A 24641-nucleotide genomic window follows, 5' to 3' on the forward strand; every position below is an offset into this window, starting at 1 on the left:
CCACAGACCAAGTATAGGGAAACACCCATACACACTCATACACTCTCATACTCATACTACGGACACTTTAGTTAATTCAATTCACCTGTACCGCATGTCTTTGGCCTGTTGAGGAAACTGGGGCACCCAGAGGAAACACACGCTAACACAGGGAGAACATGCAAACTACAAACAAAAATGCCAGCCGGAACTTGAACTAGTGACCTTCTTGCTGTGAGGTGACAGTGGTAACCACTGAGCCACCGTACTGCCCCAACTTTTAGATTTTAAACTAAATCCAACCACATTTGTAATACCTTTAATATCCAGTTTATGCAGTTTATTCCATAGAAAGGTCCCAGAATATTTCAAAGGCAGACGACCATAAGCAGTTTTAAAATGACATAATGTAAATCTGTTAGACTTTGCCTAGTTTTATACATATATTTTATATTTTATAATAAATACATATTTTCATATATGTATTTTTTATATTTCAGGTAGTTTTAACAGAGCGTTTTTTATGGTATTAGAGTGTTTTTTTAAATTAATTTTTATCACAAAATATTTTAAAAGTGTACATATTTGAAGGCCAAAAATATTTGCCCTTTTGTAAATTTGATTTATTTTTCAAATATTTTCCAAGTAATAGTTAACAGCACAAGAAGACTTTCACATAGTGTCCTATAATGTTTTTTTTTATTCTGTCTTTTAGTTTGGCTGTAATAAAAGCAGTTTTTTTCACAAAAACATGTAATATTATTATCCCCTTTATGAATTGCTTAGCCATAGAACAAAGAATTGTTGTCCTATTACTTGCCTAATTAACCTAGATTGTACTTTAAGCTATTTTGCGAAATAACTAGGAAATCATATTCTGTCATCATGGCAAAGACAAAAGAAATTAGTTTAAAAATGTTTAAAAATGTATTGAAAAATCTTCTGTACTTCAAACAGCACTTAACAATAATTTAAATTGATAGATTGATAGATTGATAGATTGATAGATAGATAGATAGATAGATTGATTGATTGATTGATTGATTGATTGATTGATAGATAGATAGATTGATAGATAGATTGATAGATAGATAGATTGATAGATAGATAGATTGATTGATAGATTGATTGATTGATAGATTGATTGATAGATTGATAGATAGATTGATTGATTGATTGATTGATTGATTGATTGATTGATTGATTGATTGATTGATAGATAGATAGATTGATTGATTGATTGATTGATTGATTGATTGATTGATTGATTGATTGATTGATTGATTGATTGATTGATTGATAGATTGATAGATTGATAGATTTATAGATAGATGAATAGATAGTTTTTTATATTGGTTGATTGTATTTTCTGGTTTTGGCTTCCTCTTCCTTCTTTGTTGTTCTTGGCTGACCGCATACCTAAAGCATAATAAATGCACTGATTGATGAATTTGTTATTTCTCTAAATAATCAGTGTTAGTCCTTCATACACTTGTCACCTCTCTTATGTTGTTTTTTCTCCTGCATTCACAGGCTTTTGGTAACGCAAAGACAGCACATAACAACAACTCCAGCCGTTTTGGGAAGTTCATCCAAGTGAACTATCAGGAAAGTGGCACTGTTAGAGGGTAAGTGTGTCCCTGTCTGTAGTGCTGTGAAATGCCTGCAACCCCTTGCTAATTTCTCGCTTGTTCATTTGCAGAGCATATGTGGAGAAATACCTGCTGGAGAAGTCTAGACTCGTCTATCAGGAACACAATGAAAGGTAGAAGACATTGTTCTGTGATTTAACTGAATGGGTCAATTGAGTTTGTTTCACAGAGTTAAGTTTGATTCAGTTTACATTGTTAAATAAATAATATAGTCCCATATTGCAACACTTAAATTTCATTTAGAAATACCACACATCAGCATAAAATACATGCCTTATAATCACCCTTACAGTATTTATATTTAAAGTTATTTTCAAGGCCATGTATTCTAAATTCGGTCTTAAAGTTTTTTTTTTACATAAAAAATTATTAATTTATGTTTATATTAACTTTAACTGTCAATAAATAGGAAATAAAGAAATGACGTCTATTGAATTACAAATATTTTGTACTTAAATCAACATTATACTCATCTAAACTAATGTTTATTTAAATATAGTGTTGATTTGGTAGAAGCTCATGAGGAATATGTCCACTAATGTCTATACTGTGTTGCTGGAGTTACAGTAGTTGTTCAGTTAACATGTACAGATGCTTTATCTCCTGGCTGCCATTACCGGTCGCACTGGTTTCATGACATAAATTCCTTGTTTACTTGTTTTTTAGAGTTGGGCATAAATCACAGGCGTCATACTTGTCCAAGTTTGTCCAACCGAAACTAGTTTGACATCGTGTGATGCGTGGCATGATAAAGCCATCTCTTAGTCTCTATACAGATATGTCAATCTCAGCTTTTTAGAGTCAATGAGACTTTATTTTTCTCACCAAAACTACTAAAACCTATTTCTAAACATACAGTTGTGTGAGTCTTTTAACAATACCTAATTGTAGGTATTTGTATACAGTATGGTATTTTTACATGTTCACAAACTGAAATGCTTGCTTTGAAAACCGTTTTTGACAGTGATGGCTGGATTTCGATTTAGGATTACAGTGGAAATTAAATAAACAAATGCGAACAGACAATGCAGAGTTCAAGTATTTTAGTTTTAGTTAATTTTAGCTAGAATGATGTAAGCTTGCATTCCCTCAGTGTGCCAAAGGTTTATAACAAGTATTAACTTTTTAAATTTTATGCATTCCTGACTTGTATTGTGTTTTGAAGCAGGGATTTTCAGGGATCAAATATGATCATCCTTATTCGAGTAAGCCTTGTTTGAGTAATTTAAAGGTTTCTTATATAAAGGCCCATCTTAAGTAGTGAAATATATAAATAAAAAAAAATAAGCAAAGGTAATTAGTCTCTGTTACATGTACATTTATTTATTTCATTTCATTTATTGTTAACTTAATTATATTTAATCATCTATTAACTTAATTTTGGTCATTGAGTTTTGGATAATTCATTTATTTGAAACGTATTACAGTACATATTTAATCTCTATTAAGTTAGTACTTTTTTACATGTTAATTTAATTACATTTTAAGGGTACATTTTAATTTAACTGAAGAAACATTAAATATTTAATCTATTAGAAAATTTGTACATTTTCACATGCTAATTTAATGTCATTTTAACTGTACAATTTAGTTTATTTATTTGACTCAAATTGTATTTTAATATTATATTTTCACAAAATTTTAAATTATTACATAATTTTTACCTTTATACTTATTTGTTAGCAGTAATGATTTGATAATATATTGAATATTTTTTCTACTACTAATAAAATTACTTTTCATTTATTTTAAATCAGTTTTTCACTTTTTTAATTACTTAATTTTTTAAATTACTTTCTTAAATGTAACCTTTTTTCCTGCTACAAACATTCCCATGGTCTCATAGCACTTTTTGCAGTCCCTGTACGTCCCTGCATCCCATCTTAAGCCTGGTTTATACTCGACATGTCCGCTAGTTCGCTTTGGGTGCGCGGGTCATAATTTCGGCTAGCGGAGTGCACTATTTTTTTTTGAGACTCGAGAGAACAGTTCGTGTGTCGCCGCGTTTGATTTGAGTTGAATATGATACACTTTAAAGAGATTTTGTATGAATTCAGGTACGACTGTACATGCATCTTTATGATCTGTTTATGCGTGGTTATAGGGATAATCAGATGACCGATAATTCTTTACTAGAAATTGCAAGAGTAGTGGGAAATGAAGAAAGTTATTGTAAAAGTTTAGGAAAACTTAAGGGATAAGTTTTTTTTAAAACCAATAAGAGAGGCCATGGCAAAAGTGGAGACCCAAATGGTTTTAATACACAATTACAGAATATGTTTTTCCATCATTTATAGGTTTTACACTGATGTATATATTACAATTTTGAATTTAAATAAATTTAATAGCTACCAAAATAAAATGAAGTCACTGATAACTGGAAAATAATATTTTAACTTATCAATTGACAATATACTGATGCCCTGTTATTCCAGGCTTAATTGGTGGTAATGGTCAGGAATGTCGGACCATTATTGCCTTTTTAGCGTATCAGTAGAGGATAAACTAGCCAGACTGTAATGTGTCAATTGTTGAGTGGGTTAAATAAAATAAAAAAAAAAGATTTTTAATAAGTGTACTTTTTTTGCTTTTATTTTTTCCTTAATATAAAAAATATATATTTGTAGAATAACCCATGCTCTGTTGTCATTAATATTTTAATAAACTTTTAAATGTGGAACTGTCAGAGATCTGTACAAAATCAATTGATGCATCAAAGTTCGATTAAAAAAAAAATCTTAAATGGTTATAAAAATTTTTATAATCATTAAAATAATTTATAAAAATACTTAAATAATATTAATGTTATGACGTAGTTCTGGAAACTTCCTTCTTCTCTGTTTATCCATCTGACTTTACGGTGGGTTTCTTTTGACCGCCTCATGACTTTTTAAAGAATATCTCAACGGCGAACGCAGTAAGTATAAAAGTTGTGTGCGCAGTCAGTGGAGCTCTGCGATGCGGCGCCAGGCGAAAGTATAAATCAGACTTTAAAAACCCCAGTTTTAAAGGAGGGGTCAGCACTAACCTTTGACTTCAAGGAGAATCAGTCCCAGTGAAACAACTGACAAGTTTATACCTAAATATCTTCAATCTACTAATGGCTTTATGCTGTTTTTACATTTTTTATTTTATTTATGTTGCAGGAATTACCACGTGTTTTACTACCTGCTGGCAGGAACAAGTGAAGAGGACAGGACAGCGTTCCACCTCAAAAAGCCTGAAGAATACCATTACCTCAATCAGGTACGACTTAATACTGCTGCATGCACTGTACTCACCCTCAGTGACCCCATTTACAACTGTCATTAACATTCCTCTCAGACGAGCCTATTACAAGTGGTCGGCAGAGACGCATCGCCACTGACATCTGGTAGTAACATGTGTCTCCTGTGACCACTTGTTATCAGATTTCTTTGAGAGGAGGGTCTCTGAATTTATCACCACTTACTGTGTCAGTGTGTCAATGCATGTTGACGTGGGGCTCATGGAAGGACATCCTCAAAGTCTTGTGCATGTTTACAGGTTGCCAATTCCAGATTTTAAAATTGGTTGAATGTTTTTAAACCCGTTTTTAAACCCAGATTTGCTGGAAAGATGGCAGTAAATGATGCATCAAGACACTTGAGAGTTTACATGGCAAGCAATGCATAGTAAACAAAGGCCATGTGCTGCCCTCATCATTGAGAAAGGAGGTTTGAGCGATTCCCTGTTTACACCTGGAATTATTCACATCAACATTCATTAAATATATATAATAGGACAGATTTTTGGAGCATATTCATGCTGCTCTGTGCCATACAAGTAAAATGGATTAGTATCTAGCCAAAATGTCTATGAAGACAGATTTTATTTTGTGTTTTTTTGGTTAAAGTTGGTTTCTTTTGGTTATTCCATTTAGAGTACGTAAACAATAAATTTCGGCTATATTTACATGACAAAGAAGTTTTAAAATAGTTTCACGTTTACACAACAATGTTTTCAAAATGCTGCACTACATATACCAGGCCAGTATTTTGTATAATAGACGATGGCCAGACGATGTATGTATAATTTGCAGTGTGTGTGTGTATGATGCATCTGAGACGCACACTGCATATTCTGCATACACATCAGCACAAGCTATAGAGATCATTGACAGTTCTCTGCAGATAATGTGAAGTAAATCCACACACTTCTGATTAAGTGTTAGTAAACATTTGAGTAACAAGAACACTACCATGTAGTGGTTGTGCCATTGTCTTTAGTCTACACCTCTCTAACATTGTGTCCTAATTATGCTTGACGCTACAAGATTCCAACAACAAGCAGTTTGGCTGCCTTCAGCAATCGTGACGCAACACAACAGAAACAAATACCATCCATTCATTTAAATATCAGCCACTGCACTCACAATGGAATGGTAAGAGTTGTAATCTAATGAATACATATTAAACTAATTTAGCACTATTTATAGTACATATGCTGAATAATGAAGATTTTGAACTGACTTTCATTTTCAAACCATTTGCCTTTTTTTTTTTTCAAGATCTGAGTTAAACTATATGCTTCTGCTTTATTAAATTAAATTAAATTAAATTAAATTAAATTAAATTAAATTAAATTAAATTAAATTAAATTAAATTAAATTAAATTAAATTAAATTAAATTGTAAAAAAAAATCCAAAATAGACATTTTGAAAAAAATAGAAATCACCATTGCAGGTGACAAAAACTCATTTTAACAAGAAAAAAATACCATTGATCTCATGTTGCGTCGCCACGTCATAGTTGGGACATTACGTAATATTTTTCATACAAATTCATTTTTGTTTATTTACATAGAAACAACAATGACAGCATTTTTAAAAACTTCCCATTTAAAATCCCTTATCAGGTTTGTGTGCTCATTCACATAAACGCAGTTGTTTTAAATGCACAGCCAAAACTAGTGCTGCACGATATTGGAAAAAATCTAATATTGTGATATCTTTTATTCTGCAATATACTGTGTATTGTGATAGGAACATAATTTCACTAGATTTGTTGAATAACTATTTGGAAAGAATTGATCATTTTTGGGGTGAATAATATACAGAATTGGGGTGATTCTATAGGGGAATGCATATGCATAAAATGTAATCTACAAGCATAGAGAAATTCAATAAAGAAAAAGATAGCAATTAAATAAACAGTGTTTTATTGTTTTCAGAGGAGTTGTTTTATAAACAATTCGATAAAATGAATTGCTATTAATTTGTCAAACGGTACAATTGTTAAAACCCCCACACAGACCTCAAAAAACACTTTCAAAAAGATTAATTAAAATCCAGACTCCGCATTGCATATACCCGCGATGTGTTATTGCGAATGATCACGTTGCGATATCGATGCTGAAACGATTTATTGTGCAGCCCTAGCCAAAACGCACAAAGATTTTCCCGTTTGTGGCTGAAAAGCTGTTGTGTAAACACCCCCTTAGAGTTATTTTAGGGTGATCTGTTCCTTTAACTCCAGGTGTAAACATGGTGTAAATGACTTGCTCAGATAAAAGGCCATGGATTTTCACTGTGTCAGAATTTGGGCTTTCATGATATCATGTTTTCTCAACACATGGCCACAATAATGATATCAGCAGAAATGTTCAAAATGATAAAAAATCATAATAATGGAAGCAATCAAATTCAACATTTTGCCAAATTAATTAGTCCAAATATGAGTGTCAGGAGTGTTAGAGGAACTACAAAAGTATACAAAAAGTCTGTCTGGAGGATACTTCAAGCTTTCTTTTAACTATTAAATCCAAAAACTACCCCAAAAAATACAATCACAAATATTGTGAGAGCAAATAGATTGTCTCACTTTTGTGTGCCACATCCTCCAGCATGATTGTGTGTGGCAGTAATCACTACTCACTTTCACCATATTTTTGTGATGGGTGGCAACCAGCATTAAGGTGCAATCCTTCCACCGACTTGTTGAATGTTAATTGGCAGTAAACTATTATCATATGTCTAGTGTTAACATATCTACATAGAATTTTTACAGTTGCTGTCAATATTGATCATCATGACACCCTAGTCAGTTCTGTGGTGCAAACTGCAAAGGCTATGTTTTTAGAAAAGTCAACGTATCCTTGTTGAGAAAATTGGATGCCAGCATTTCTTTGTGGCGTGTCCCATGTGGAGTCAGTTTTTGTCATAAGTGCGTGGCAGGCAGCTGCTCTCTGAGGCCGTAACAGACCCATTGACGGGATTCACTCTCTCACTGGGCAAGCAGGAAGGAGGGGAGAATGAAGGAAACAGATTCCACAGTTCATTCCTTTCAGCTGGCCCAGTGCTTTCACACACAGAGACGCTTTAAAACCTAATCCCACCACAGAAAGCAGCCCCTGTGCTCCTAACATGCCCCTCATTTCCATAACACACACCTGCCTCGTGCTTTTGATTCTGTGTGAAGAGCTCTTGCATGCAGATGTTTGTTCCGTTGTATGTGTGAAAATGTATTTTTGGTCTCACAAAATGCTAAAGGGATACTCCACCCAAAAATGTAAAATTCTCTTACCATTTCTCACCCTGATGCAGTGCCAGTGCCAGATGGTTTTGAATTTACTTCTGTGGATCACAAAGATTTTTAGATAGTTCATTTCTGCCTGTGTTACAGTATGTAGGTGAACAGATCTAGAATTGGGGTCCGTTCTTTGCACGTGGATTGCTCGGTTAGCTAGATTTGGTTATTGACGATTTGACATGATCCATTATCGTTTCGTTCTTCAAAACTCATCCGAGAGTTATTGTCAAAGCAACAGGTCTGGTAGCTCAAACCTGCTCGGGAGCAGCAGCTTATTTCATATAAACAGGAATAGATCGGGTCATTTCAAGCAAAGGTAATACTGAAAGTATGTACCGAATGCTGATATTTTCTTACAGTAGCAGTTATATACACTTGAGAAATTAGTAAATAGTTAAAAAATATATGTAAATAAAATTTATGCAATCTGCACTCCGAAATAAAAGTACAAAAACTGTCACAGGGTGGTTTTCCTTCAGGGATTCAAAGAGAACATTTATTAATATGGACTTTTTACATACAGATGAAGTCAGAATTATTAACCCCCTGAATTATTATTCCCCTGTTTAATTTTCCCCAATTTCTGTTTAACAGAGAGCTGATTTTTTCCACACATTTCTAAACATAATAGTTTTAAGAGTTTTTTTTGTTTCTAATAACCTAGATATTACTAGATATTTTTCAAGACACTTCTATACAGCTTAAAGTGACATTTAAAGGCTTAATTAGGCAGTTAATTAGGGTAATTAGGCAAGTTATTGTATAGCAATGGTTTGTTCTGTAGTCTATCGAAAAAAAAAATGCTTAAAGGGGCTAATAATTTTGACCTTAAAATGGTGTTTAAAAAATGAAAAACTGCTTTTATTCTAGCCGAAATAAAACAAATAAGACTTTCTCCAGAAGAAAAAATATTATCAGACATACTGTGAAAATTTCCTTGCTCTGTTAGACATCATTTGGGAAATATTAGAAAAATAAATAAATAAATTCAAAGGGGGGCTAATAATTCTGACTTCAACTGTATATATGTGTACTATTTTTGGGTACTTACCCAGCTTTAATACAGTTTGTGTATGATAATAGACATGCACAATATTCAACAGTTTTTTTTAAAGGAATAATACTGTAATTTATGCAGTCATGCACGTTTTGACAGTTAATAAGACAGTGATTTGATGCTTCACAAAAGTTGCAGACACCTTTACCAATATCAAAATGCTTTTTTGATGCAAATATTTTTTAAACAACCAGTTATTACTCCGATTAAGAAACTTGAATAGGCCTAGGCTACTAAAATAAAGAAAATCCACTCTAAATGTAAAACTAAATCAATTACTAAGTACTCTTGGCACATGAAAGTGTAAATCCTGCAGCCCACAACAAATGTGTAAAGTTACTGCATATCATATTTAACAAACTGTTTACTGTGAATTTTATGTAATTTGGTTCACATGGATAATTGAATATAATCAGATGATGTCATTACGCTGCTGTGCCATCAGCCAATCATTGCATTGCTGATCATGATTTCGAGGATTGATAAATCAGTCCTTCACAACACACGCAGCGATCTCAGATCAGTTCATCCAGACTTTTTAATCTGATTTGAAGAAGCAAATTAGCCACAGATCAGTTATCAGGATTAAAAGATCTAAGATCTGTCATATCATCTTAGATCATTTAAGCGAGGTACGGAGAATGGACCCCAGGTTATGAAGCAATTTGATGCTTTATAAACAACGCAAGTCAAGCATGACATACGCAGGCTCGTTGGAAATATGTGCTTCAGCCTGAATTTTTGTAAAACTTAAAAAACATACACTTGACTTCAGTTTCTAGGTAAAATCTGTGCTATGGTGCAGTTTGACACTGATGATTTTGTTCCTTTTCACACTATGATATTTACAGGTTCATATTTTTGTTGAATAAAGGATTGTATTTGCACAGTTCATTCAACAACACCAAACAGACACCACAAAACATCTGAATGGTGTCTATTGCCCCGTTTACACTGTCAGGTCTTGATGCCCAAATCCAATTTGTTGCCTATATCTGATCATTTTGCCTGTCCATTTACATGTTCTTTTAATTCGGACCCATATCCGATTCATGTGTTTACACATGTCATACAATTTACGACGTTGCACATGCGTAAAGGCGGGTTCTAGCATCTGCGCCACACGAGCCACGATGGAAGAAATTGTCTTGCTTTCAGCTCTGCGGAATATGCGAAGTTCGCCCAACTTTAAATTGATTTTGAGGTGGAGGAGGAGGGAAAGGGCCATCATCGCAGCTTGCGCCTATAGTTTATATATGGTGTCCTCCACCATTCAGAGGAATTTGTGGGTATGAGAGAGATCACAGGTCTGGTGGGAGCAAATTGTGGCGGGCTTTAATGAGGAGCATTGGGTCTGATATTTTAGGATGAGCACACACACGCTCTTCCTTATATATCATTAAACCGTGGAGAAGTACCACATTGTTGTAAGTTTAATGACGTACAAAACAGAATGCCTCAATAAACCGATGTGCCTGTTTACATGATAGTCGCATTGTCACATATCCGAATTATATCAGATTTATTTCCACATATGAAGGAGGCCTGAAACCGATCTCTGAATATCCGAATGCATGTGTTTTTTTTTTTTTTCGTGTTTACACGCTCATAGAACAGAGCCGATCTGTGTCACATATGAGCAAAAAATCGGAATTGGATCAGATTTAACTGGCAGTGTAAACAGGGCCTAAGATTTGTAATTGAATAAGTTCTCACTTATATTTCTCCATATGGGCAGGTTTTCTGCTGTGATCGATTTTTATATGTCAATACAGGAAACAGAAGTCAAGCGTGATGTACAGTATCTGTATTTTAGTTTTCAAAATCAAAAATATTTGTATTTTCCCCTTACACACCTTCTATTTTATTTCAGAAGGCAATGCTATATCAACTTTTAACAAATGGTTTGCCATCAACTTTGTTTTTTGTGGTATTAAATGCATCAGTTTTTTAAGGGTACACTTATGCACTTGTACATTGACTCATAGACCATATTTACACCTAACATGAAAAGATTACAGCAGTAGTTTACACAAAAACTTAACTTTACAGTTTATTATTCAGCCTCAGGTCATTAAAGATGTACAGTAGCTGACTTCAGTTGAACATTAATATAAAGAAATATTATATTTGTCTTAAATAAGATATTAGAAATTGATTATTAAAACCCATGTTTAGAAATGTGTTAACTTTCTGTCAAAGAGAAATTGGCATAAAAATATACAGGGGGTCTAATAATTAAGGAGGGCTAATAATTCTGTACATGAGTCAGCATGAAGATGACGACTAAAGAGTATTTTTCAATTTTTGGTGGAGTATCCTTTTCAAATGTTCAGAAATATTAACAATGCATGTCAATATGTGTGTTTTCATATGTCATGTCTGCGTTCCTGTTTCTAACATCAAACTAATGTTACTAATTTTACAAACTAATTTACTAAGGCTAATCTACAGCAATTAAAACTACATCAATATTAAAACTTGTAGTCACTGTTTGGACTAATATTGTGATTCATTCCTACTCATTATTTTTGACCAGTATGTGGCACCCACTAGTGCAGGTCTTGAATTTCCACATACAGAGGAATCTCTGTGTCCAGGCAGTAGTTTTCCTTTTTTTTTTTAGTATATCCCTGATTTTGTGTGTCCATCTGGACAGTTACAAATTCAGGAGGCCAAAACTGAAAAATATCAAGTTATTTGGTTTCTTAGAACTGCCATAAACCTGAAGGCTCCAGTGTGCCGAGAAACTTAATAAGGAAGAAACTTTAGAGGTGTGAATTCTTGTCATTTTTGCAAAGTACCAGTATAGTTGCTCTTTCTTAACTTCCGTCTCTAATGTCTCAAAGCCTCAAAAAATGTGGAGAATTCACATGGAAAAAAGAAAAACTTCTACAGAAAACGTTTGACTGTGGTTTCTAGTTTCTATTTAGCAAGTTGTTTTGATTTGCTAAGAGTCAAAGTGTTTTGGTTACACAAGACCAAATACTAAATGTTATTTGATTCTCAGTAACACTTTCACAAAAATGTTCTTTTTGTTAACATTATTAGTGCATTCGAAAAATAACTAAAAAGTAATCTACTAATAAGTAAAGTAAAGAGCAAGAGCAAAGAGCAACTAATAAAATCAGTAAAGAGCAAGATTTACTTAATATTTAGACCAGGGGTGCCCAAACTCAGTCCTGAAGGAACGGTGTCCTGCAGATTTTCCCTCCAACTTACCTCAACACACCTGCAAGGATGTTTCTAGAAAGCGTAGGCTGTTTCTTAATATGTGTTCTTCAGCGATCTTGCATCCTTGCATTCTCATGTAACATCATCATCAACCGCCAAAGTTCAGTTCCAAAATTCAAGACTGCAGAACAGAGGATGCGTAAAAGTTCCCGGATGTGTTCTTGATATCGAAGAATATGCAGACTTGAGTGCAAAACTTACCCAGCAGTCATTGCGCCTGATTCAAAAAAAATAAATAATAATAAAATAAATAAATAAATAAAAAAGGTAGGAAGTGCAGCCTTTACTACCTGTTTATAATTAAAGTTCAGAGATATAACTTGCTTACCTACTGTAAATGAGACAGTAGAAGTAAACATTCACATGAAAATCTTAATAAAGGCATAATCACATTAAGGGTGTTTATTTGCTGAAATTCATAATAAAATCTGTTTTATTTGTATTGTACAAAGTATATTTGTAAGGTATTTGTGCATGTTAAATATATTGAAAAGGGGAAAAACAATAAATGGTTGCAGGAATGCTGTAATGTTTTAGATAATTTTCAGTTCAAAACGTGTGAAGGTCACATAACCATCAGAAAGAACGCAGCATCTTATTTCTCACAGGACGCGTTCTCTGTTCTTGCGGTCTCCTGAGTTCATTCTTCCGAGGTGACCTGGCAAGACCGGGATCCACAAGAACGCAAATCCATTCTCTGCATTCTTGGAATTGAGAAACAGCCCTAGTAAGCGCTTGATTAGCTAGCCCAGGTGTGTCTAATTGGGACTGGAACTAAACTTTGCAGGACACCTGCCCTCCAATACAGAGTTGGGGACCATTGATATAGATTTTTCTATCTATGAAAATGAAGACAGTTAAGTAATATTTCTTAATGAATGTTATTTTCAGTAATAAGTAGACTGATGAATGATAAAGACAAATGTGTTGCACTTGATGTTCAATTATTAAAGTTACTTTTTTAAGTTGAGCGACAATGAACTTAACTATTGTTGGCAATTTCTAAAAAAAAATGTTTGCAAAACATTCTGAAAATAAATTTGTACAGTATATCATGAACTAATAATCAAAACGTGTATATCACTATATCATTATCATTTAAATAAAAAATGAACACCTCAGGTTTATTTATTTTTTTAAGTTTAAACTTTAGGACATTGTCTGATGTTATTTCCTGTTTGCTACTAGACAGTAATGTGCCTTCTAAAATTGACTAGATACTTTATAAATATTTACTTAAGGATAATATTACCTTCCTCTTGGTTATGAAAACAAAATCTTAAATATTTTAAATCTTCACATAACCTGTTCCAGGACCTGTTTCTCTTCATCTTATTGTGTCTCAGCTTTTGTCATAATCAAGTACATGTCATTTTGTGTTTTTGTCTTGTCGGAATGGTATACTAGCATACTGCCAACTTCACACAGCTCAGTATTTACTAAATAAGATATGTTTGATTCAGTTTTTATTTACAGTTGAAATCAAAATTATTAACCCTCCTGTTTTTTTTCCCTTTTTCAAATATTTTTTCCCAAATGATGTTTAATAGAGCAAGGGATTTTTCACAATATTTCCTGTAATATTTTTTCTTCTGGAGGACAATTGTTTGTTTTATTTTGGTTAGAATAAAAGCAGTTTTAAATAAATAAAAAAAACATTTTAAGGTTAATATTATTATCAATATTAAATTATTATTTAGCATTTTTTCCCCAATTGTCTACAGAACAAACCACTGTTATACAATGTTCTGCGTAATTACTTGCCTAGTTAACCTAATTAACCTAATGTTATTTTAAGCTGAATACTAATATTTTGAAAAAATAAATCTGGTAAAATATTATGTACTGTCATCATCGTTATTAGAATTTAGTTATTATAAAAACTATTATGTTTAGAAATGTGTTGAATAACATCTTATTTCCATTGAACAGAAATCAGGGAAAAATGTACACTACCTGACAAAAGTGTAAGAGCAACAAATAACAACTTGACTTCTAGTTGATCACTTGGAAAAGTGTCAGAAGGTAGATTTTGATGAACATTATTGAGCATGTCTGGAGTAAGATGGAGGAGGCATTGTAGATGAATCCAAAGATTCTTGATGAACTCTGGAAGTCCTGAAAGAGCACTTTCTTTGCCGTTCCAGATGACTTTATTAATAAGTTATTTGAGTCATTGCAGAGATGTATGGATGCAGTCCTCCAAGCTCATGGGAGTCATACACAATATTCATTCTTTTTCCACTGCACCATGACTTTATATTCTATACTGTACTTTATTTCTGTTAAGTGACAAGACTTTAGCCTAAGCAAAGTCAGACTTTACTATTCTAATTAAACAATTAAAAATCAAGGCATGATCATATTTTATTTTGGTAAAATAAGCGTAATCTAGAGGCCTTTGTCTTTCATATAAGCCACTTCTGATACCAAATGATCAACTAAAAGTCAAATTATTGGATAGGAGACAAGACCTTTGTCAGGTAGTGTGCAGAGGAGGGCTAATAATTCAGGAGAGCTGATATTCTTGACTTCAGCTGTCGAATATGTGAAGATAAGTAATTTTAGACCCAACTTTAGAAAACTCTAGTTAAATAATAGTTTACAAACTAAATATAACTGAATGCATATACATACTAAAATACATACTATTTTGTATACATATTAAAAAATAGTATGAGTAGTATGGCAGTATCCCATTCCAAACATAACCTCAGTGTTTATAACCTAGAGCATGTGGCTATATCCCATAATGCTTTAGCTGTCTCGTTTTTATAACGGCATGTGTTTAGCAGGCACAGTGTGGAATGTTGCTCTAATCCCATCTATACCTTACTTCCAGATGACAAAGAAACCTCACAGGCCGCACTGGGAAAATTACTATGAGAACGAACCGGTCAGTATTGAAATAATGTGTCGTTGCTGTACAGAGACGTGTCGCTGGCTCCACAAATCACTTTCCATAGTTTTCCCCTCACACAGCACACCACTCCCATCCTCTCTGTGTGTGTGTTTGTGTTTGTGGTTTGGGATGTAATTAGCGCTCACTACATCTTGCCGGCTTTTCTCCTAGGCTGTGCTTTGGCATTTGGTCATTGTGTTTTTGAGGTGTTCCCTGATCTGGCGTCATGTAATTCTTCTGCTTCTATTAATAGCCTGAACTCTGGGCATCGCGGTCAGATCTCTTTTGCCGAGTAAACACTGCAGTCGATTGGATTGGAACGATAAGCAACCATGCAAACAAGCTTTATTTGTATTGGGAGGGTGCTACAAATATAAAGTTGACATCTTAGACTTGTGCTGCTGATACAGAAGTGCTACCAGGCTCAACTAGGTGAGATGTAATTGGGTTAAAAACTGGTGTTGTCATGGTAGCAAATATTAATTAGACACATATAATCTATAAGACAAGTATAATATATAATGCACTGTAAACACTGCAGGGTTATGCACAATTCATTCATGTTGTCCCAACACAAATTGATTAAGTTAACTTAACACTTTTAACAAATTAATGTGGATTGAAAAAAAAAAATTAAGTTGTCCCAATGAAATCTCAAGAATCGTGTTGTTCCAGCTCATTTTAATTAGGTAGTTAAAACAAGTTAAAAAACATATTTTTTTGAGTGTATAAAATCTTAGCCATCGTCAGGATGTAGAAATTTGTCTAAATTTGTTTCAATTTATAGAACATGCTTACTAAATATGAAGTACTTCATTCTCATCGTAATAACAAGACACAAGGTTTTATTAAAGTAATTAAAACTTGTCAATTATAAGAAGATATTAACTCTTTAACTGCCCCACCAAGAAAACTATTTTTTAAACACATCCCATAATTTCTAATATATCAGCCTCTACCAAATGGTTGATGTCGGTTTATGGTTAAAGTACCTGGAGTTAATACATATACTAACTATAAAATATACTATATATACTATAAACTTATATACTATAAAATCTGAAAATATGAAGTGTAAGACCAATTTCTTAAAAAAAATTTATCAAAATGAGACATTTTTGATTATAAAAACATCTTAATTTTTTAAAAGTATATGCCATAAAATATTTTAGGTTCTCGTTTAACACGTTCCCTTTTTTTATTGGTTAAATATGGTGACAGTATGGTGTAATTATGTCAATATGGTGTAAAAGCTTGCGTGCAACAGTTTTTCACAAACATTTCAAAGACACCTATAATTAGGGCAATATTTTATATTGTTTTAGCATTGATATCGCAATGTGTGTTTCTGCAGTAGTCACATTACAGAATATGCAATGTTGAGTTGGGTTTATAGTTGATCAACAATTCAAAATACATGAAATGAAGACATTGCAAAGTATAACCACAACAGCATGAAACTATCATTTGCATATGTTATTAAGGCTTTTTTAAATTAGTAAAAGCATTCAGGCACAATAATGTACAACATTTCTAACTATAATGAAGAATACATTTACTGAATTATTAGTACAATGATTATTGTACACTCATTATTCAATTTCTGTACCTGAATACTGTTTGACTCCACAGACAACCATAAAGCACTGTTTACTTTACTTGTTTTTTGTTTTTTTTTGCTTTATTGTAATTATTCTTGCAAATGTTTAATTTTTATTATACATGATTCACACCCTTACAAAATCAACGCAAATAGAGCTATATGAGGCATCTAGTGAAATTGTATTCATTTTGCAATATATGTCGCAGGAAAACAAAATATTGCAATGTCAGATTTTACTAATATTGTAATATAGAGGCCTTAGAATTGTGCAAGTCAAGTGAATCAACCAATGAAGAGAATTTGTAATAAAATAAACAACAATGCAAGCACATTATATTCATGAAACTCACTTTTGCATCAAAAAAGTCTGTGGCATAATGAACCATCAATGAATTTGGTGGGGAACATGTCAAATAAAATGTATAATAAAAATCCCAAAAACTATCACACTTTGACAACAAACACATAAATAAATAAATAAATAAATAAATAAATAAATAAATAAATAAATAAATAAATAAATAAAAGAAGTAAGCACATTTCCTTATTCTCCTTAGAAATGCAGAAAACAGAACTAGATTTTTCTGTCATTCCGTGTCATGACTGAGTTTCTGATGGAGATCTGATTGCGATGCTGTTTTTTTTTCTCTTCATACCACAGAAGATCACATACTTTAGATTGATCAGGATTGTACAAGTTCTGACATAAACATGAACACAGTACAAGGAAACATCACACAAACCAGTGACCAAATCAGCAGGGGTATGATGGTGGCATGATTGCTGTTTTTATGATGTTGTTTTTCCTGGTTGTTAGTGGTGTGTCTTCATGCTCTCTCTATCAAGGGTGTAAAGCTGTGGATGTTTGGATATAAAACCCTCATTTTTGTGGCTAATTTGTGCTTCTTGTTTTGATATACTTTAGTGTAAATGTATAATTAAATGTGTCTTTATATGCGAGTTGCTATATATTGTCAATCTTTGCATAATGAGAAAACAATGCATGAAAGTGCATGAACAATGCATTCATGATTCTAAAAATGTTTTGCTGTACTAATGTCTTTGCTAATGTCATATTTATTTGTTTGTTTATTTATTTGTGTGTTTTTGTTTTTTATACAAGTATACATAGTATACATATATTTTTATACTAAGTATACATAGTGGTGGTCATCAATTTGACCAATTTGCATCAATTTTTGGGGGGAAGTTATATGATATTAATAACAATATTATTATATTATTATTAATAATAATAATAATTGTTTATTCATTTGTTTATTATATTATTGTTTATTATTATAGTTTTTATATTATTTTTTAAAGTTATCTATTTTGATCTTATCTTGTGATTAAAAAAACATTTTTTTTTTCTTAGAATTTTTGAAGTTTCTAAGATCTTTAAAGTCAATTCTCTCAACATTTATTATTATTTTTTTTTTTATCTCTGCCAGATATTGTTCAATTCTAACTAACCATACATGGACACTTGTTTATTCATGTATAGAGGATGTATAAAATAATACAAAAAGTATACTAATGACTAATATAAATACTACTACTATATAAATATAGTACATATATTGTACTATATATATTAAATATATTGTACTACTACAAATATCCTTACTCAAAAATATAAAAAAAATAGTAAAAAAATTCTTGAGGGTTTTTTGGGACAACTTAATTGTTTTATGTTCAATCCACTTAAATTTGTAAATTGTAATATTGTGTTGGGACAAAATGAAGGAATTGTGTGGAACCCAGCATTTTTTTACAGTGCTGTCACTTGACTTTATTTAAATCTTTGTTGAATACAATTTCTTTTCATTTTAATTTAATTGTTTATTTTAATTGTTTATTTTTTATTTAATTGTACTAAACAAAAACATTGTCAAATGATTGAGTAACAGCTGTTTTCAAAACTGATAAAAAATAGCACCAAATTACCAGAAGATAATGATTTTTGAAGAGTAATGTGAAAATAAAAGTAACTGGACTACGCTGTAAAAAGCAATTACTTTAAAAAGTGAGTAAACCCATTGCCTCAAAAGTGACAAGTTGATTTTACATTAAAAATATAAAGTATTTCTGTTGCAACTTAGATTTATCAAGTTCACTTAATTTTATAATTAAGCACATTTTGTTTAATCAACCATTTAATGCAATGTTTACAGTATTTTTTACAGTGTAACAATGGCAAGAAGTTCAGCGTTTACCATCACAGGGATGAATTCTTAGTTGTATAATATTCAAGTAGAAAACTTTTGATTGTTGACAATTCATTCATTCATTCATTCATTTTCCTTCGGCTTAGTCCCTTTGTTCATCAGAGGTCACCACCGTGGAATGAACCGCCAACTTATCCAGCATATATTTTACAGAGAGGATGCCCTTCCAGCTGCAACCCAGTACTGGGAAACATCCCTACGCACACATTCACACTCATACACTACGGCCAATTTAATTTATTCAATCCACCTATAGCGCATGTCTTTGGTCTGTGGGGGAAACCAGAGAACCCGGAGTAAACCCACGCCAACACAGGAAAAACATGCAAACTCCACACAAAAATGCCAACTGATCCAGCCGGGACTCGAACCAGTGCTAACCACTGAGCCACCGTGTCACCAATTGTTTAGAATATATCACAAATATGACATTTTATGGTGTTTTTGTCAATCCAATGCAGTCTTGATGAAAATACCTCTTTTGAAAACATTAAAAAAAAAATGGTACAAGCTTTTAACCACTAATATGTCATATATAGTGTCAACTTGCTTCAAACTCAAATTGTAACCTGTCTGTCTGTTTCCTCAGTTCTGTTTTGGTTGAGAAGTCTTACATTTAACATGAGAAAAGGCATTTTAAAACATGTCCTACTCTCCAAATGTGACGAAGAGAAAACAAATGGACAGGATTTGGTTTGAACCATAAAGCTTCTAGCGTTTCAGCACTGTTTGCCTTTCCACTGCTCTGGTATGCTATAATTTTGGCATCAGTAATGAAGCGAGGCGATGAAGGAGACACTGTCTCATTACGGGGAGGACGTGTGTGTAAAATTGACTGCGTTGTTGTGAGCAGGAAGCCGTTTCTCTGCCAGCTGGAATCAACCGCAGTAGATGGCAGAGGTCCTGCTTCACAACACTTTGCACAACTGTAGTGAAAGAGCGGTTGGAGGTGCTGACAGCCCTTGTAATGACGACTAGGGATGATGCCATTATGAAAAAATGCCAGCTGATTTTAGGATTCAGGACTGATATGCTTCTGTTTTTTTGCAAAGTTAATGCAATTATAGTACTTTTCATATTTACAACGCTAAGTATGATGGCTGATAATATAAATCAATACTAATCACACTGTAGTATATATGTTACACATATACAATCACTTAGGTACACCTTACTAGTACCGGGGTGGATTCCCTTTTGCCTTCAGAGCTGCCTTAATACTTCATGGCAGAGATTTAACAGGTTGTTGGAAATATTCCTCAGAAATTTTGGTCCATATTGACATTATAGCAACAAACAATACTCATGTAGGCTGTGGCGTTGACACAATGCTCAATTAGTATTAATGGGCCCAAAGTAAAAAATTTCACGCACACCATTATACCACCACCACCACCAGCCTGAACTGTTAAGACAAGGAAGAATGGATCCATGCTTTCATGTTGCTGATGCGTAATTCGGACCCTACCATCCGAATGTCGCAGTAGAAATTGAGACTCATCAGACCATGCAATGTTTTTCCAATCTTCTATTGTCCAATTTTGGTGAGCCTGTGCGAATTGTACCCTCAGTTTCCTGTTCTTAGCTGAGAGTAGTGGCAGCCGGTGTGGTCTTCTGCTGCTGTTGCCCATCCGCTTCAAGGTTGAATGTGTTGTGCATTCAGAGATGCTCTTCTGCATACCTCGGTTGTAACGAGTGGTTATTTGAGTTACTGTTGCCTTTCTGTTAGCTCAAACCAGTCTGGCCATTCTCCTCTGACCTTTGGCATCAACAAGGCATTTGTGCCCACAGAACTGCTGCTCACTGGATGTTTTCTCTTTTTCGGACCATTCTCTGTAAACCCTAGAGACGGTTGTGTATGAAAATCCCAGTAGATCAGCAGTTTCTGAAATACTCAGACCAGCCCGCCTGGCACCAATAACCATGCCACGTTCAAGTTCACTTAAATCACCTTTCTTCTGATGCTCGGTTTGAACTGCAGCAAATTTTTTGACCATGTCTACATGCCTAAATGCATTAAGTTGCTGCTATGTGATTGGCTAATTTTAAAGATGCATTAACAAGCCGTTGGACCTAATAAAGTGGCTGGTTATACACTATAAAAAAAACAAAACAATGCTGAGTTCCACAAAATTGATGGGTTAGGACTTTATGAAGGAATTAAGTTAGTGTTAGTTTTTACAAATGTAAGTGGATTGAACATAAAGCAATTTAGTTGTGCCCAAAACACTGTCAAAAATTGTTGTTTCAACTTATTTTTAATAAGTAGTTTGAACGAACAGCAAACATCATTTTTGAGTGTATGTTCAAACATTTGCTTGATATTATGTTAAATTCAGAGATTGCATTGGTAATAATTCTAATTTTGGTAAAATTTGATTTTATATTCAATTTGTTCTTCCTGTTCTATTAATGAAGGTATGCATTTGGGTCATATATATATATATATATATATATATATATATATATATATATATATATATATATATATATATATATATATATATATATATACTGTATATATATATATATATATATATATATATATATATATATATATATACTGTATATATATACTGTATATATATATGTGCATGGAAATAATTTGTTAAAGCACATATTTATTATTGTTAAAATACATAAAAGAATAAGTGATCATATTTCTAAATGTTATTATATTTCAGATTAATAAAAACTTTGACAATTGGGTAAAAACTAGTGGTTTGAAGGAGAGTGAAAAAGTATTTCAAATAACAATGAACAATTTTTGGAGCTTCGCTGTGATTCACTTCATTTCATATGTCATTACATGTTTCTTGTTCAAATTATTTTAGGGGGATTAGTGGGTGTGGAGGTCTTCTAAACCATGGTAAAAATGTATTATAGTCTTTACTTTGCTCAGAAAAAAAATAAACAGGACATACTGTAATGTATGAGAAAAAATAAAGCTTTATTACACTTTAATGTTGCTTTAATAATGCTTGAGACCCCATTTTAATTTAATATATTGTCATAATTATTGATAAGCCTAGCAAAATGTTAAATATAATTAGTAAATATAATATGAATTTACATATTATTAAATTATTTAATATTACACTGAGATACACTTATCTTGCAGATGGAAAATATTTTTTGGACTATTTCATATTTTTAATAAACTGTAAATTGATTTATCCAGATTTTCTTTGTTGGATGTACTGTAGTTGATCCACAGCTCATTCCTCGCTGTTTTCTAATCGAGTTCCATTTGATGACATGAATTGAGTCATAAATTGCTATGTCTCTTATTGCCATCGCTGGTGTGCCAGATTTCCAGGCTTTGTGTGTTAAAAGCAAATCACCCAGACTTTTTCCACTGCGTGCGCAAAACATGCATATGCTAACATTCACCAGGGCCTTCATTTTCAACCAGAGAAAATGTGGCAACTTCTGCCTTTTTGACCAAACTTCATAATGACATGGTGCTCGGAGTCAATCAAATAAACCTTGACAGATCCTCTCTGGAGCATCAGCAACACATAAAACTCCCAAAAGCAGCTCGACTTTACTGTAAATGCATAAAAATGGATTATTATCCGTTGGTGTGCTGGAACAAGTAGAATTAAAACAGGACATCATAATATTTGTGAGCTTTCTGAACAGATACTATAGAGTAGGTTTATAATTTAACTTTAAAATAGTGGTCAATTAATTAATGTTAGTTAATCTATTTGCTAACATGAACAAACAATTAGTAATACATTTACTACTCTATTTAATCATCATTAACTGTAGTTGTAGTAACTGTAGTGTTATTAAAATTAAATAACTTTAGTTCATGCAAACTCGCTGTGCATTAGCTATTGTTAACAAGCACAACATTGGATTTTAACAATGCATTAGTTAATGCTGTCACGATGTCTATTTTTTGTGGTACGATATATATAGCACCAAAATTGATTGCGATAAACGCTATTATTCAGATTTTAAGACCATTTTGACACTATAATAGCATCACAATGCAAGTATACTCTTTAAAAAAACCCATAATATTTTATTCTTAAGAGTATTTATTTTATTATAGTCATTTTAACCATTTATTTATTAGGTATTAGAATCAGAATGTGAAAACATATATCCTAAACAAGTAAATAAAAAAATAAATAAACAAATGTTAACAAAAAAGTGCAAGTTAGACAGAACTTGTACGTAAAAGTAACAGATCTGTTTTCATTCATCAGGCACCCATGAGAATATACTACAATAGTCAACATTTAAAGTCAATCAAAAATCAAAAAAAGGGTGTTGTTCAATATTGTTAGGACAACTTTGATGAAAACTGATGATCCACATGTTGACTGCTGTATAGTAATTTATAGTAAATACTACAGTGTTTTTTTAACCATACTGAGACTGACACCTCCCATAGGGATAGAGATAATAGTTTTTTTTAAGTATGCGCGATATATATATTGCATCACCATAAATGATTGAGGTCATGTCCATGTGTTGTGCAATAAGTCGATATATTGAATATTGTGACAGGTCTAGTTAAACTAATGAGTAATAAATGCTTTACAAGATTATTCATACTTGGTTAATATTAGTAAATACATTAACTTACATTAATGGACCATTATTCTAAAGTGTTACAGATTAATTGATATTGATATCTTGATATTGACCTAAGCTGCAAAATGTTTACTTTAACATGTATAATAACAAAATAAAATATTGTACATAAAGCATTGTGTAGACTAAACAAATACTTTACCAAATTAAATAGCTGAAGGATTATTAAGTACAGGTAACATGATCAAATCTCATTAGTAAATGCTAGGATGGATGATTAATATCAGCATTATTCAATTAAATTCAATTCACCTTTATTTGTATAGCGCTTATACAATGTAGATTGTGTCAAAGCAGCTTCACATAAAGGGTCATAGTAAATTATGGTAAAAAGATTGATTTACTGCTAACATTATTACTGTTAATATTATTTAAAAAATACAACTGCTATGTTTAGTTATCAACTACATGTAGTAAAACGGTTACTTGTATTCTCAATTGTAATCAGTTCAGTGCTATGATTTTTAACGCATTATTAGGCATTAACTAACAAATTAACATAATCTAACATTAATAAAAGCTTTATTATTGCACAGTGTTACCGAGTGTTCACACTGCCACCAGTGAGAGGGCCATTTGCTCCAGCTGCCCTGCCATTAGCACTGTCAATGTTAAAAAAAATAAAATAAAAAATGCAGTCAGTCATTCATTCAATCAGGTGAATGAAACCAAAACTTCCTGAAAACTCCGGCCAGGGTGAGAATTTTCCTAAACTCAGGGTACAGTGTGGTCTTGTGGACGCTAAAACCACAGTTTTGCCACATGATGTCAGTTGCCATCGCTTCACTCTCATTCATGAATTCTCTCATGAAGCATCAGG

The 24641-nt window shown here is 32.6% G+C and overlaps 1 protein-coding gene across 7 annotated transcripts in view; it reads left to right on the forward strand.

Annotated features, from left to right (window-relative positions):
• myo9aa (myosin IXAa) overlaps positions 1 to 24641 on the forward strand; it is a 258992-nt gene that overhangs the window by 120355 nt on the left and 113996 nt on the right. For 5 of the 7 annotated variants that reach the window (XM_056462171.1, XM_056462177.1, XM_056462176.1 and 2 more), the window contains exons 3-6: positions 1513 to 1607; positions 1682 to 1744; positions 4778 to 4877; positions 15314 to 15367. In XM_056462171.1, coding sequence (XP_056318146.1) covers positions 1513 to 1607; positions 1682 to 1744; positions 4778 to 4877; positions 15314 to 15367 — 312 coding nt within the window. The remainder of the gene's footprint in view (positions 1 to 1512; positions 1608 to 1681; positions 1745 to 4777; positions 4878 to 15313; positions 15368 to 24641) is intronic. The other 2 variants (XM_056462174.1, XM_056462175.1) reach the window with 1 other exon arrangement.

Source organism: Danio aesculapii, chromosome 7 (genome assembly GCF_903798145.1).
Source record: "Danio aesculapii chromosome 7, fDanAes4.1, whole genome shotgun sequence".
Classification (NCBI taxonomy): domain Eukaryota; kingdom Metazoa; phylum Chordata; class Actinopteri; order Cypriniformes; family Danionidae; genus Danio; species Danio aesculapii.